The sequence below is a fragment of the Amphimedon queenslandica genome, unplaced genomic scaffold, assembly GCF_000090795.2.
Source record: "Amphimedon queenslandica unplaced genomic scaffold, v1.1 AMPQUscaffold_13320, whole genome shotgun sequence".
Taxonomy (NCBI): Eukaryota; Metazoa; Porifera; class Demospongiae; order Haplosclerida; family Niphatidae; genus Amphimedon; species Amphimedon queenslandica.
Genome location: NW_003546444.1, coordinates 53,714 through 69,362, shown reverse-complemented (window position 1 = coordinate 69,362; position 15,649 = coordinate 53,714). Strand labels below are relative to the sequence as shown.

The 15,649-nt window shown below is 33.7% G+C and overlaps 3 protein-coding genes and 1 long non-coding RNA gene across 5 annotated transcripts; 2 read left to right on the top strand and 2 right to left on the bottom strand.

The window, feature by feature from the left end:
* Positions 1-5: 5 nt before the first annotated feature.
* LOC100633899 (palmitoyltransferase ZDHHC5-like) lies at positions 6-2,603 on the bottom strand (the record flags this gene model as incomplete). The annotated part of the gene is made up of 4 exons (XM_003387746.3): positions 2,480-2,603; positions 2,240-2,397; positions 452-603; positions 6-155 (listed from the first exon to the last, which is right to left on the bottom strand). Coding segments are annotated over exons 1-4 (540 nt in total), but the record flags the coding sequence as incomplete, so codon positions are not given.
* On the top strand, positions 2,587-7,836 carry LOC100633771 (Meckel syndrome type 1 protein-like). Of its 2 annotated transcripts, none has more exons than XM_019998423.1 (19): positions 2,587-2,723; positions 2,772-2,848; positions 2,928-2,974; positions 4,325-4,389; positions 4,449-4,506; positions 4,560-4,594; positions 4,759-4,824; positions 4,884-4,923; positions 4,984-5,068; positions 5,390-5,472; positions 5,549-5,608; positions 5,658-5,703; positions 5,957-6,022; positions 6,074-6,138; positions 6,638-6,815; positions 7,005-7,197; positions 7,421-7,468; positions 7,569-7,612; positions 7,690-7,836. In XM_019998423.1, the coding sequence occupies exons 1-19, from the start codon at positions 2,602-2,604 to the stop codon at positions 7,755-7,757; spliced, it is 1,446 nt and encodes a 481-aa protein (XP_019853982.1). In that variant the 5' UTR covers positions 2,587-2,601; the 3' UTR covers positions 7,758-7,836. The 2 variants fall into 2 exon arrangements, with proteins under 2 accessions (XP_019853982.1, XP_019853981.1); XM_019998422.1 differs by having other exon boundaries at positions 2,925-2,974.
* A 62-nt stretch (positions 7,837-7,898) lies between these two features.
* On the top strand, positions 7,899-12,554 carry LOC100633137 (BICD family-like cargo adapter 2). Its single transcript, XM_019998424.1, has 10 exons — positions 7,899-8,034; positions 8,106-8,325; positions 8,603-8,818; positions 9,120-9,236; positions 9,368-9,514; positions 9,608-9,664; positions 9,720-9,755; positions 9,816-9,838; positions 9,912-10,032; positions 12,483-12,554. Exons 2-10 carry the CDS (start codon positions 8,125-8,127, stop codon positions 12,537-12,539), a joined length of 975 nt encoding a protein of 324 aa, XP_019853983.1. The 5' UTR covers positions 7,899-8,034; positions 8,106-8,124; the 3' UTR covers positions 12,540-12,554.
* On the bottom strand, positions 12,502-14,509 carry LOC109583186 (uncharacterized). The gene is made up of 2 exons (XR_002185394.1): positions 13,498-14,509; positions 12,502-13,039 (listed from the first exon to the last, which is right to left on the bottom strand). It is a non-coding gene; the product is annotated as an uncharacterized LOC109583186 (long non-coding RNA).
* Positions 14,510-15,649: the final 1,140 nt, after the last annotated feature.

Below are 15,649 nucleotides of genomic sequence, written 5' to 3'. Positions count from 1 at the left end.
AGCTGCCGGTTTTGATTGTGTAGGATGATCGAGAATGCTGTCCATCCGAAACCGTTGAGGATAAAGAACGAGAGAGAATTGACAAACATAAAGAAATATTTATAGTTTCTTTTGCCGATACAGTTATCAACCCACGGGCAGTGGTGATCAAAATTCTGAAAGAGAGAGAGAGAGGAGAGGAGTTAAACACAGGAAATAATTAATGTATGATAACAAATAACAGAACTAGACAGAGATGGGAAATGATGACAAGAAAGAGAGAGCTGGGGAAGGAATAGAAGAGAGAGAGAGAGGGGGGGAGAGAAAGAGAGAGAAAGAGAGAGAGAGAGAGAGAGAGAGAGAGAGAGAGAGAGAGAGAGAGAGAGAGAGAGAGAGAGAGAGAGAGAGAGAGAGAGAGAGAGAGAGGGGGAGGGAGAAAGAGAGCGGGAAAAGAAATCATTTTCCTACTTACCTCTACACAGTTGTCACATATAGAGCAGTGAGAAGTCCTCGGGGGTCGATAAAACTTGCAAGTCTCACACCATTTCATTCTAACTGAAACACCATTAACTACTGCACCTCTGTAGAGGGGCTGTCTAAAATCATCTTCTTCATTTGTGGATTCTAAAAATATGAAAATTTTTTTAATGTTACAAATAAAAGGAGAGGAATTAGAGCTATGCAATTAAGAAGAGGTGCCAAGTTTGAAACTGAATCACTGCTTCACAAGTGCATGTATATACATGTACAATTGTACATGTATATACATGTACATGTATATACATGTACATGTAAAGGCAGATTTACAATATCATAATAGGCTTGACGTTACGCTGACGCTAAAATAGGATTTGGTTCTATTCTAGCGGAAAGCATGTGCCAAAAGGTTAAATCGCCCACACTTTTGATTAAAAATTGACGGTATGTTGACCTATTGGCTATTGTGAAATGTGGTAGGTAGAGCTTAATTGAAACTGTTTTAGCAACATGACAGCTATTTTTTAGAATTTTGTTCCACAACAGTGGACAGTGATAAATAAATAAAAGGGAGATTGAGAGAGAGGGGGAGAGAGAGAGAGAGAGAGAGAAAAGAAAAAAAGAAAGGAAAGAGAAAGGGAGGGAGGGAGAGAATAGAAGGGAAAAGGAGAAATGGATTGAGAAATACAGCCCAGAGTGTGTTATGAAGACAGATCACCACTATAGCAGTCCCTAATACAAGCCCAATACACCATGATACATAACAAAACCGATGATATAAGTCAGGGCTTAACTATAAATGGAGATAAAGAGGAAATGGCAGATTAGCTTTACTACACACATCAACTCCTTAAGGATCAAACAGAGAACACACTATAGGCTAGGTCCAGCTGGTGGCCCCTCCTGTTGCTAGGGGGCAGTTAGGAACATTAAGTAATTAAAATTACAACAATTAGTGCTGGCATTTAAACTACTAATGCTTAAAATTGTTTGATCTGATTGTACTGGAGTAGCTAGAATTACTGACTAATAGGACAAATTAGATTAAAAGTATAGATAAAATAATATAATACAGGGCTGTGTATATACATACAGGGCTGTATGCAGGGAATAAGGCATGTACAGTTTTTTCAACATAAGTGTTATGCATTTTAATTTGTAAACTTTCCACTTACATGTATATAGAATACAACATTCATTATCGTGCAATTTCCATTTAAATAGTTATAACTTCTAAACAAACAAGTCAAATACAGGCCATCTTATCATTTTCATAAAAATCATTTACAGTGTAGCCTCTTTATTAAGGATACCATTGGGCCCACACTACCTGTCCTTAATACAGAGATGTCCTCATTTCAGAGGTACTTTTGTATAGGCTTGTACCAATTGGGACATTACAAAATGTCCTCATTATAAAGGTGTCCTCATTATAAAGGTGTCCTCATTATATAGGTGTCCTTATCTCAGAAGTGGTCTACAAAGGGAGGAGGTTCCACTGTGTCCATACTACATAGCACATAGGATCAACAGTAAGCATGAGTGTGTAAATATATGTGTAAATTGATATTAAGTCGTACAATGAAGTACATGTACATGCAATATAACGAATGAAAGTTTAATAGACCATGATAATGATTACATTAACCCCCTGATACAATTATTATACAATGTACTAAAACATGTAAACATGATGTATACATGTTTATATACTCATAAATTCGTAATATGTAGTAAATACGATATTTATAACCAATAGCCACATAATACAAAATTATTGTACCTCTGGGATATATTCCTGGGTCAACAAAGGAGGCTAGGAAAAAGGTAGACATCACAAAAAAGTACATAGGGACAAGATATGATCCAGCCAGTATTGGTATGACCAGGTAGATTCTGTTCGGCTCATATCTGATGTAGAATTCAAAAATATTCCTAATACTAGAAAGAGAGAGAGGAGGAGGAGGAGGAGAGAGAGAGAGGTTAGAGTTATGATATGGCTAGAAACTGGTTCCGAGCTAACGGGAAAGCAAAGAAGAGTGCTCCTCCTATCAGTAGCAAGATGGTGGCGATTATGTAAGGCAGTTTAGAGAGAAAAGACATTTTTCGTCCTCACTATCTCCTCTCCATTCACACAATCTGAGTATGGTTTCCGTTTATTATTCGGATACTCAAGGCACTACCAAATTATTGGGATACTTCCGTATACTAATCCGGATTGGGGTGATGTACAGGTTGAAAGATCCTCTGGAAAATTTAAAATTAAAGTAATATTTTCAAGCGTTTAAAGTAGTTTTCTTATTTTTTTGTTTTAGGGTAAGCCTCAGAAAAGCCAGCTTAAGTAGAAGAAGGTTAGAACTAGCTTCAAATCCTCGCGAATCGAATGAAAATGGTAATCTTCATAATTGTTATTGTTGCAAGTGATAATTAATCGTTTTACTCCTACTCTCTGTATACTATTTGACTAGCAGACCTTGAAGTTTTGACATTCCATTGGCAAGAGAAATATTTTAGTCCAGTGAGTTAGAATTTTAGAATTTTTTATTTTTTAATAATAATTATGGCCTTCTACACAATCGTACTGGTGGGTGTGGCTCAGGGCATTAATTAATTCAGGGATACTAAATTAGCATTATTTTAGCACAATAAACTACATGACATATTTAATGGGTAACTTCATGATGTATTATTAAGCTACTTAACCGAATAACAATTAAAGCTGCCATAGACACTGCAGGTTTTGAATAGTTGCAAACTTTCAAAAAAAACCATGGACTATAGCCCATGGTTTTTTTTCCAAAAAATGGCTCCAAAATGATCCCCAATTTTTATAACATTTTCTGATACATATTGATGTCCTTATGCTATGTAGAAAGTTTGAGCTTATTCTGACTTCAATTTTTCAAGTTATGGCGATTTTAAAAAATGCCGAAATTCTGAAAAATACCCAAGGCTTATAGCCCATGGTTTTTCCAAAAAATAGTTCCGAAACCACTCCAAATTTTTATTACATTTTCTGATACATATTGATGTCCTTATGCTATGTAGAAAGTTTGAGCTTATTCTGACTTCAATTTTTCAAGTTATGGCGATTTTAAAAAATGCCGAAATTCTGAAAAATACTCAAGGCTATAGCCCATGGTTTTTTCCAAAAAATGGTTCCGAAATCACTCCAAATTTTTATTACATTTTCTGATACATATTGATGTCCTTATGCTGTGTAGAAAGTTTGAGGCGATTCCAACTTAAATTTTTCAAGTTACGGCCATTTTAAAAACATCAAAATTCTAAAAATTACCCAAGGCTATAACCCATGGTTTTTTCCAAAAAATGGTTCCGAAATCACTCCAAATTTTTATTACATTTTCTGATACATATTGATGTCCTTATGCTGTGTAGAAAGTCTGAGGCGATTCCAACTTAAATTTTTGAAGTTACGGCCATTTTAAGAAAACGTCAAAATTCTGAAAATTACCCAAGGCTATAGCCCATGGTTTTTTCCAAAAAATGGTTCTGAAATCACCCCAAATTTTTATTACATTTTCTGATACATATTGATGTTCTTATACTGTGTAGAAAGTTTGAGCTTATTCCGACTTCAATTTTTCAAGTTATGGCGATTTTTAAAAATACCGAAATTCTGAAAAATACCCAAGGCTATATAGCCCATGGTTTTTCCAAAAAATGGCTCCAAAATGATCCCCAATTTTTATAACATTTTCTGATACATATTGATGTCCTTATGCTGCGTAGAAAGTTTGAGCTGATTCCGATTTCAATTTTTTATGTTATAGCAATTTTAAGAATAACATTTTTTGAGTTACATGTATATGAGATATTTAAAAAGATTATTAATTATTATTTACAGCTGGAGAAACGAAAATATGCTGAAGAACCTCCTTCAAATGAAGACTACCAAATATTACTAGCAAAGTATGTTCGGTGGGTGTGGTGGCCACACCTCTTTTTGATGTAGCGTATTTCTTTTGCAGGAAAGATAGAAATGCTAACAGTCGATTGTTTAGTTATATCAGCCAAGATCGTTACCAGGTAAGCATTTCTCTTAGCTATGGTGATGATGATTGTTTTGATTTTTATGATAGCCTTATGATGATGAACCTGTGATTAAGAAAGGAAGGTAAGAGAAAGAGGGGGGAGAGAGAGAGGGAGAAGAGAGAGGGGGGAAGGGAGGGAGGGAGGGAAAGAGGGAGAAGAGAGAGAGACAGAGAGAGAGGGAGAGCGAGAAAGAGAGAGGTTGTAAGCAGGAGAGGTGGTAGTAGTTTTGCATCATTTTTTATGCAGGAGAAAGAATGCAGCTCACCACAGACAAACCATGTATGTGATGGCTGACTTGCAGTCACAGATTGAGTCAGTATAATGATTATAATAAAATGTACTTTGCATCCTCCATTTTCTTATTATCATAGTGGACTGGATTTTGATGAGAAAGTCCTATTCACAATCACGGTAAGTTAATACTATGGAATAAGGACTCCTGGTGATTTTAATAATTAATAATAATTTTAGGTCGATACTACCGTCGGACAGTTAATGTTGTCACGTGACGTATCACATGATGAACACTGGTACAGGATTGAGAGCTCTGGTAGAGGTCAGTATACTATATGGGCATCACTAGTAAACTATATGGGCATCATTAATATACTATATGGGCATCATTAATATACTATATGGGCATCACTAGTAAACTATATGGGCATCATTAATATACTATATGGGCATCACTAGTAAACTATATGGGCATCATTAATATACTATATGGGCATCATTAATATACTATATGGGCATCATTAATATACTATATGGGCATCACTAGTATACTATATGGGCATCATTAGTATACTATATGGGCATCATTAGTATACTATATGGGCATAATTAGTATATTTCAGTATACTATCTTCGTTTTTAGAAATATTTGAATATCGAATAGAGAATGTGTCGCAACCAATTACTGGAGAAGAACTACAAAGGGAGAGACAATTGCATAATCAGGTAATTAATATTCATAGATCATTAATTATTGTATCCATGTATTATTTTTGTTTTTTTATAATAATTTTATTCATAGTTGCATAGTCATCAGTCTGAGAGGCTCAAGCAGTCATTAGGGGCGGAGTTTCAGTCACTGGTAATCACATGATCTCACATGACAATCACATGACTTATTCTATTTATAGCCTCCTGATAAAGATACTAAACTAGTACACATTATTGGCTCAATAGGTAGGTTACTGTATAGTTGGAATTTTTGGAGGGAATTAAATTTGTTGAATTGGCATTTTGATAGCCATTTGCCAAAATTAAAATCTGCCATTTTGAGCCATTATGCGCATGCTCAATGGCACGTGGCTACAAATTCGCCAAATTAAAATCTGCCAATCACCAAAATTTAGCAATTCGCCAAATTTTACTCCCTCCAAAAATTCCTGCTTTACGGTAACTCTCTCTCTCCTTTCTCTATTTTTATTTCATTTAGAAACTGCTGAAGGATTTGGTTGGTCTCCTGTATATATAATATTTCAGCTCCACCTTCCAAATGAGGGTATATTATTAGTAATACTTTATGATGTAATTGTCTTGTTACTATGTATAGGTTTTGAGCTAAAGAGTGGAATTGAATTAATATCTACACAACTGAGTTCTCCCAATAGTGACCAGGTATGGTATAAAACAGTGTAATGTTTGGTTATTTATGAAGAAATTGTTAAACATGAAATCTGCTGTTTCCTTTCAATCTTCAATGACAAGTAGTTGAAAATTCCCCAATATAAGGCCCCGTTTACACTAATCCACTTCACTGAATCCGGATTGTTTTTGCTATTATTCGTTTCAGGTGTTTACACTAATCCAGCAGCTGCATTTTCATAAGATTTATCATTCGTTTATAGAAGTATCCACTTCAGTATCCGTTTACATTTTGCTTTGGATAGGTGATGCGTTTTCATGTATTAGTGTAAACAGAAGCTGTATCAGAATCAAAAAGTCTCCGTTTACATGTAAAAATAGATTAGTGTAAATGGGGTCTAAAAATGCCAGTTGGATCAATCCACAAATTATAAGTCCCGCCAAGATTCATGATATAATAATTATTCATCGTTTCTATTGTACATGTTATAGCTATAGTCATGTACTGAATTCTCAATTGCGCCTTGTATAGGTGACCCATTTTTGTACTCCATTTGAATACGAGCTACTAGTCTCCACTCCATCTCCCTCTTCTGGTTCATCTCCTTCAATGTCGTCTCCTTTTGTTTCCGTTGAAGTTTCTTCTCTTGACTTTTGGGACAGACACAGATTAGAAGGATATGGAACTTACTCTCTACCATTAGTACCTGGTTAGTTACCCGTAAGTCTAGAAATTTTCAAAGTGTATTAAATTTTGATGTTTTGAAGGAGCCTGCTAACCACAAAAATTTAGTACCTTGAAAATTTTTACACTTATAGCAGTTGATTTAATTGTCTGCCTCTTCTTTGTTAAGCCTACTCTTTTTCACTCTTCTCTCATTTTGTCATTTCCTCTATAGCATCACTTACAGTTCCCATCAATACTTCTAAGCCGAGTCCTACCTCGTTAAAGGAGCAGCTGTTGCATTATTTCATCGGCACTTCCAGTCGGACCAGCCTGAAGGATAGCAGAGATGCAAAGAGCAGGTTTGGAGCTACCAGTATCTCAAGTGGAAAGGTTTACATTAAATTGAGTGTGCTCAGTCTTAGCCGGTAAGTTAAGGCTTGCTTTTAGTCTTAAATTTTGATAAATTTAGCTCCATTCACTAAAATTTTTACCTCCAAATGCAGATGAAAAAAGTAAATTATTAATTAAAGCAAATTACTTTTTCAAAAGTAATTTGCCAAAATGTTAACACTCTAATTTTTATGCTGATGGAAAATTTTGCATTATTACTTGTTAAAAATTAAATTAATTATTGATTGTTTTTTGTAGTGAAACTGCTGAAATATATTCCAGTAAAGAAATGAGAGAGAAGCTAAGGTAGAAAATGTTTAAAATTTATTATCTTGGCAATTGATTTTGGCAATGCAACAATAGTTCAATCAGTGCAATATCCTGAATTCCTAATTCTTTTTTCCAGGCAACAGCAAGGAAATTTGTCTATGTCAGTCAAAGCAGTTACAGGTAATGCATTAAAATTTCACCATTTCTTCTAATCTCCTATATATTTTCATCCCTCTCTCTCTCCATTGCTTTTTTAGACGCATATCACAAAGCACGCAGCAAAGCCTTAGAAGTGCTGAAGACTTCTGAAGATCAGAGCAGCTAATGACTGCCAACAATTTACACACACCAATTAAAGTCACTTATTCTGATATAAATGTGTTAATATGTATTGACAAGTTAAAGTATTAGTGGAAGGAAGAAAGGGAGGGAGCCTGGGTAGAAGTGCAATTTTATAAATCCAGTTTCTTCACTTCTTAGTTCCTGTTTGAAAGTGGGAGTAACAGTTTGTGGTAGCATCTGCTGGTTGAATGAAAACAGGTTTGAGTTGATAGCCATACTGTTAACATTGTTGAGGTTCTTAAACTTCCAAGCAAAATAGAGTAAGTAACTGTATCTAAAAATGGCTGTATAATAATTTCAAATTCCATTTATTCTTAAATCATCACCATAGTAACTGCTTTCCAGTTATTATGCACATCAGTGATCCATCATCTCCTCCAATGGCCAGTGTCATTACAAACGATAACAAGAGTCAACTAAAAGCTGAGCTAGCACAGAGAGAAGAAGAATTATTTAAGGCAGTGGACTATGGCCAGCAATTGTTAGAGGAGAAAGAAGCACTGGTGGAGGAGCTGGAGAAAATGAAATTGAAATGTGAAGAAGCTGAAGGAGTAAGCATTTTATTGAAAATACATAATGGGAAAGGAATTAAGAAATACAGCATTTGCCAGGCACTTGATTGTACAGTTATATGGCAAGCACATTTTGATAACATATACCTGTTGAGTTTTTCACTAATTGGTGACAGCTAGCAACTTTTGCATGTAAAAGAATGCTGAAAATATTATTCTATATCATGTGTAGTAATACTGCTTTAAGTTGCAAGTTTTATTACTCAACTAATAGACATATCTCATTTCTATATCCTCCATTGCTCCTTTACTATAGAGATACGCTTCTCAAAAGGTTTCTTACGACAAGTCTTTGCAGTTTTTGCAGCAGACGACAAGCGATCAAATGAAAGAGCTAGAGGAGGAGCTTGAGAGAAAAGACAACAATTTGAAGGGGCTGGAAAACAAACTGAAAGGAGAGCTAAAGAGCTTTGAGCTCTTGTCAGAGGAGAATGCAAAAAATGTTGAAGATCTGAGAAAACTGGAACTAGAAGTAAGGTGCATGATAGGAATTACAAGAGCAGGGGAAGGCGGTTTAAGATATGATGCATGCAAAAAAACTATACTGTATAGCTTCAAATTTTTGTCAGTCAAAAATTTCGTCAAATTCGTGAGGCAATTTTGTTTGAAAAAATTTTTAATTGACAAAATTTTTGTTCTACGTGAGTAGTATGCAGATTTATAACAGAAATGACAAATATTTACTTTTGACAAGAATTTGGAGCTATACTGCATAATAGATTTGCATGCATGCATGAATGTATAAAATAAAACACATAATTACATGTATATAGCTGGAGAAAAACAAGAAATCCTCTAAGGCTATGTTAGATGATTCTGAGGCAATGGTGAAAGACCTTCAAGAACAAATTGTACAATTGCAAGAAATAAATGAAGAAACATTATCAGAAGTACATAAAATAGTTTTTGTGCATGGAATGAAAAAAGAGAAAGTATGACTGACTGCAGCATGCAATGATGATATTGAAGATGCAATGTAGATTAAATGTACTGCATGCATGAAAGATGCTCTTTCATGCAGTTGAAAGAAAAGAAAGAAGAGGAAAGGACATTAAGAATGGAGTATAGTGATCTCTTGGAAGATCATCAAAAACTCAGAGAAGAATTGAGCATGACTCAGCAAGCTTGCTTTCAATGGCATTCAGAATATAAAGAGCAACTGGAGCAAGTAAATAATAATAATGATAATAATAATAATCACAATAATATATAATTATTATTATTATTATCATTATGCTACAATTATCGTTCCTATGTAAAGACAAAGGTTTTGACAGAGTCTTTAAATGATCAGGCTTCTTTAATGCTCACTAAAAAGGTAAGATTGGACAGCAAAACACAAGCATTATTGATTCTTTAAATTTGTACACCAGGTTCCTGACATAGAGCCATTATCAGAAGAAATGAAGGTATAATAAAAAATAGATAAAATTTCTTATGATTTCGATTTCTTCCTTTCTGTCTGGTAGTCACTATTCAGTGATTGTGAAAGGTAATGTATATACATGTATGCAACATATTAAATGGGAGAGTTGTACGATTTCTTGTGTATCTTCTAAAATTAGATGCTCCATTTTGCAAGAAGATATAGAGCGCCTCCAGGCAGACTACACTGAGCTTAATGATCAGCTCATGAAAGTTGTCCAGCAAAAATATGAACTGCAGCAACAGTTAGAAGACTGGCAGGTATTGCTTTATAATTATCATACATTGTATGCATTTGCATAATGTTTGAAAGGTTGAGCTATTTAAAAGTTGTACTAGATCATCAATCAAAAAAATTAATAATAAAAAATCAAGAGTCAATTTTGGAAAAAACCCATGGGCTTTTCAAAAATTGAATAATTTTTTTAAAAAGCAGCTCAAACTTTCTATATAGCATAAGGACATCAATATGCATTAGAAAATGTAATAAAAATTGGGGGTCATTTTTTGGTCAATTTTTGGAAAAAACCATGGGCTATAGTCCATGCTTTTTTCAAATTCTGGCTCGTTTTAAAAAATTGTCGTAACTCGAAAAATATTTGTCGGAATCAGCTCAAACTTTCTACATAGCATAAAGACATCAGTATGCGTTAGAAAATGTAATAAAAATTGACGGTCATTTTTTTGCCAATTTTTGGAAATAAACCATGGGCTATAGCCCATGGTTTTTTTTCAAATTCTGGCTCGTTTTAAAAATGGCTGTAACTCGAAAAATATTTGTCGGAATCAGCTCAAACTTTCTACATAGCATAAAGAGATCAATGCGTATTAGAAAATGTAATGAAAATTGGGGGTCATTTTTTGGCCAATTTTTGGAAAAAACCATGGGCCATAGTCCATGGTTTTTATCAAATTCTGGCTCGTTTTTAAAAATGGCTGTAACTCAAAAAATATTTGTTGGAATCAGCTCAAACTTTCTACATAGCATAATGATGTCAATATGCATTAGAAAATGTAATAAAAATTGGGGGTCATTTATTGGTCAATTTTTGGAAAAAACCATGGGCTATAGTCCATGCTTTTTTTCAAATTCTGGCTTGTTTTAAAAAATGGCGTAACTCAAAAAATATTTTTCGGAATCAGCTCAAACTTTCTACATAGCATAACGATGTCAATTTGCATTAGAAAATGTAATAAAAATTGGGGGTCATTTTTGGCCAATTTTTGGAAAAAACCATGGGCTATAGTCCATGCTTTTTTTTCAAATTCTGGCTCATTTTAAAAATGGCTGTAACTCGAAAAATATTTGTCGGAATCAGCTCAAACTTTCTACATAGCATAAAGAGATCAATACGTATTTAAAAATGTAATGAAAATTGGGGGTCATTTTTTGGCCAATTTTTGGAAAAAACCATGGGCTACAGTCCATGCTTTTTTTTCAAATTCTGGCTTGCTTTAAAAAATGGCGTAACTCAAAAAATATTTGTCGGAATCAGCTCAAACTTTCTACATAGCATAAGGACATCAATACGCATTAGAAAATGTAATAAAAATTGGGGGTCATTTTTTGGCCAATTTTTGGGAAAAACCATGGGCTATAGTCCATGCTTTTTTTTAAATTCTGGCTTGTTTTAAAAAATGGCGGACCTCAAAAAATATTTTTCGGAATCAGCTCAAACTTTCTACATAGCATAACGATGTCAATTTGCATTAGAAAATGTAATAAAAATTGGGGGTCATTTTTTGGCCAATTTTTGGGAAAAACCATGGGCTATAGTCCATGCTTTTTTTTATAATTCTGGCTTGTTTTAAAAAATGGCGTAACTCAGAAAATATTTTTCGGAATCAGCTCAAACTTTCTACATAGCATAACAATGTCAATTTGCATTAGAAAATGTAATAAAAATTGGGGGTCATTTTTAGGCCAATTTTTGGAAAAAAACCATGGGCTATAGTCCATGCTTTTTTTTAAATTCTGGCTTGTTTAAAAAAATGGTCGTAACTCGAAAAATATTTGTCAGAATCAGCTCAAACTTTCTACATAGCATAAGGACATCAATATGCATTAGAAAATGTAATAAAAATTGGGGGTCATTTTTTGGTCAATTTTTGAAAAAAACCATGGGCTATAATCCATGCTTTTTTTTCAAACTCTGGCTCGTTTTAAAAATGGCTGTAACTCGAAAAATATTTGTCGGAATCAGCTCAAACTTTCTACATAGCATAAAGAGATCAATATGTATTAGAAAATGTAATGAAAATTGGGGGTCATTTTTTGGCCAATTTTTGGAAAAAACCATGGGCTATAGTCCATGGTTTTTTTCAAATTCTGGCTTGCTTTAAAAAATGGCCGTAACTCAAAAAATATTTGTCGGAATCAGCTCAAACTTTCTACATAGCATAAGGACATCAATACGCATTAGAAAATGTAATAAAAATTGGGGGTCATTTTTTGGTCAATTTTTGAAAAAAACCATGGGCTATAGTCCATGGTTTTTCTGGCTCGTTAAAAAATGGCCGTAACTCAAAAAATTTGTCGGACACAGCTCAAACTTTCTACATAGCATAACAATGTCAATATGCATTAGAAAATGTAATGGGTGATTTGGCAATCAAAGCTCAAACCTAAAAACCTTTCTATAGCCATTGAAGTGCTTCATTTTCGTTCCCATACTTAATATTTCATTCCCATACCTAATTCTCATACGCAGAGTGACATGGAAAGGCTAATAGGAAGACAGCTGGAGAGGTATTATAAAAAAGAATAGAATAATAGAATAAATAAAAAAAGATGTCCACAATATGCTGTTCAATATCCCCTACCAAACTAGGTGCCTATACACAGACATGAAACATAATAATAATAATAACAACAAAAATTAATATTTATTTTATTATGTACATGTAAACAATTATACATAAAAAAATTAATACAACTATAACATTAAATAATGATAATAATAATAATGATAATAATAATAATAATGATAATAGTAAATTAGTATAGTATCCAAATAGCAGCTAGAAAAGTGGCTCAATCGGTAATTATATCATAAAAAATGCAACACATAAAGTATAGTCAATGAGAGTAAGACAGAGATGAAGACAGGAAAAAAAGGACAAGAAAGATACAACTTTAGCAACACTTCTTCTTCCCTCCTTTGGCACCACTCGATTTGTTCACCTTTATGGTGTCCTTGGTGCCTCCTCCATCTTTGGCTGTTTCCTTTTTTGTTTTTAAAACCAGTCGAGTTATAGCATAAAATACCTATAAAATAAAATAAAAATAATAATAATAATAATAAGTAGTAGTTGGAGGTAAGGTCAATATTAATTCAAGCAGCACACATTAACATACAGGTGTTGGCATTATACGTTGAAGAATTGGGCTCAAGTCATTTTAAACATTTGTCTATAATTAATAGTCACTTTAATTTAGCATTAAAAAATTATGTATAGTCTTAAAAATTAAAAAAAGGACACAGAATAATTTTTTCCTGTTGATAATAAAATTGGCTGTAATCCTCTCTTCCTTAGCTATATACAACAGAATTCAATAACACTTCATTGTATGGTAAACAAAATGGTTTAGTGACACAAAATGGAGAAACAAGACAGAGAGAGAGAGTGTGTGTGTGTGTGCATGTATATCTATATCCAATTGATAAACAATAACAGAGGAAGAAGAGAGAGAGAGAGAGGGGGGGGAGGGAAAGAAGATCCTACCTCTTCTACATTGATGTTCTCTTTGGCACTCGTTTCGTACAAATCTATACCAATCTGTTCTGAAAATTTCTGAGCGTCTTCTGTGGACACAACCTTCTTATCTGGGCTATCATTCTTATTGCCAACTAGGGGAGAGAGAGGGAGAGAGAGAGGGAGGGAGAGAGAGACACAGAGAGAGACAGAGAGGGAGAGAGACAGAGACAGAGAGACAGAGACAGAGAGAGACAGAGAGAGGAAGTTAGGAGGTGTAAGTCCATATATAGTATAGAGAGTACATTAAAGAAGACAAGAGAGTGAAAGCCATAACAAAGCTTTAATTATCAGTGAACTAACTGAACTTGGAAACCCAATTAAACACACACAAATATCACATTAATACAATCTTAATGTACATACACATGTACATTGTACATACATGGTAAAATCTACTGCCAGGCCAGCCCACATTAATATTATTATTATTATCACAACAGTATCAGCTTTACATCATACAGATTACATCACTAATAAAAGTTATTATAATATGAAAATCTGCCCACATCTAAAAATAGCAAGACAGCCCACGCATTTTGATTAAGCTTTTTAAAATTAACTGTCAACAAGGCAGCCATAAGTATATGAACTATACGATTAATGTACATTCTGACTGCTTTTGAAAATGCAAGTAAAACTTGACATTAAGTTGATTATTACAATACACATTAACATTATATTAATATGGTAGCTATCAACATTGCCACGTTAAATTAATTTATAACCTGTAGTATATTTATAAACACTCATTCCTATTAGGACTGTATGTTATGGTCAATTAATTTCAATTTGGTGCATCATATTGTCAATATGATTATTAGTTATTAATAATTGTTTGTCATTCATTTATTATCAAATAATAATACTTAAAAGCACCAGAAGCTACTGAATAAAGAGGATTAACAAAACCATTGTAGTACTTTAGGCCCAAAGGTATAATAATATTCAGTCTCTCTTAATGGACACTCTCTATAGCGTACACCTCCATTTAACGGATAGCACCTAGTGTACCAATTGCATTCCTTACTGTATAGAATAACCTCCACATAAAGGACACCTCTGTATAAAAACAAGTTTTCTTCTACCAAAGTGTCCATTATATAGAGTAAGGCTGAAACAAATAGTATTTTTCACTATTCGAATAGTTGGCACGCTAAACGAACGGATATCAAATAATTCAACTGTTATTACTGAATGATTATAAACTACCTTTTTTGGTGTTAAACTTTTCAAAATGATGCCAAACGGGGCTTCTTAGAGATCGAGAACCACTTTCCCGGGCCACAGCATCAGTATTTAGCAAGTTGGTAAATAAACAGACCAACGTTAATTATTGCAATAACAATTAATACTTTTATTATGCGAATAGTTCGAACAGAAAAAAACTATTCAAATATCTCACTATTCGTTTCAGCTCTAATATAGAGGCTACACTGTATATGTATATTATAAATATACATAGCATCTACTACCCATAGAATCAAAATATTTATGACAAGAAGGCATCAAGACTAAAGGCAGAAACCAATCACTAAAGTTTTCTCTTGAGTTCTAACTGTTAACAATATGGTGGTTTTCAGAATGATATAATATTCATGTACTATAGCGTATTACACAGGCAACTCTTCATGTTCAGAGGTCATGTATTTTGATCTTTGGTGGTGATAATAAAAGTCAATATTAAAAGTGATACTTATTATCATTTATTGAAACTAATATCCTTCAGTGCATTGAGGGCTCTGTGAAAGCATGGTACTCAAAATATTGTGAAATTGAAGGAACACATTCAATTTTTTTTACTATTAGCATGAATCATACAAAATTTTGTGGACAGGATTGAGCATGAGAAATTTTCTTGCACATAAAAAGATTTTAATACACAAGTTTCCGAGAACCAAATATTCCAGGAACACAATATGAACCCAAAATATCACAGCCTACCACTGATGCATCTAGTACTGGTATAGAATCAAATACTGGTACTGGTATAGAATCAATTCATAAACCTGGTAGTGGTATAAAATCTGGTACTGGTATAGAATCAAATACTAGTACTGGTATAGAATCAAATACTGGTACTGGTATAGAATCAAATACTGGTACTGGTATAGAATCAATT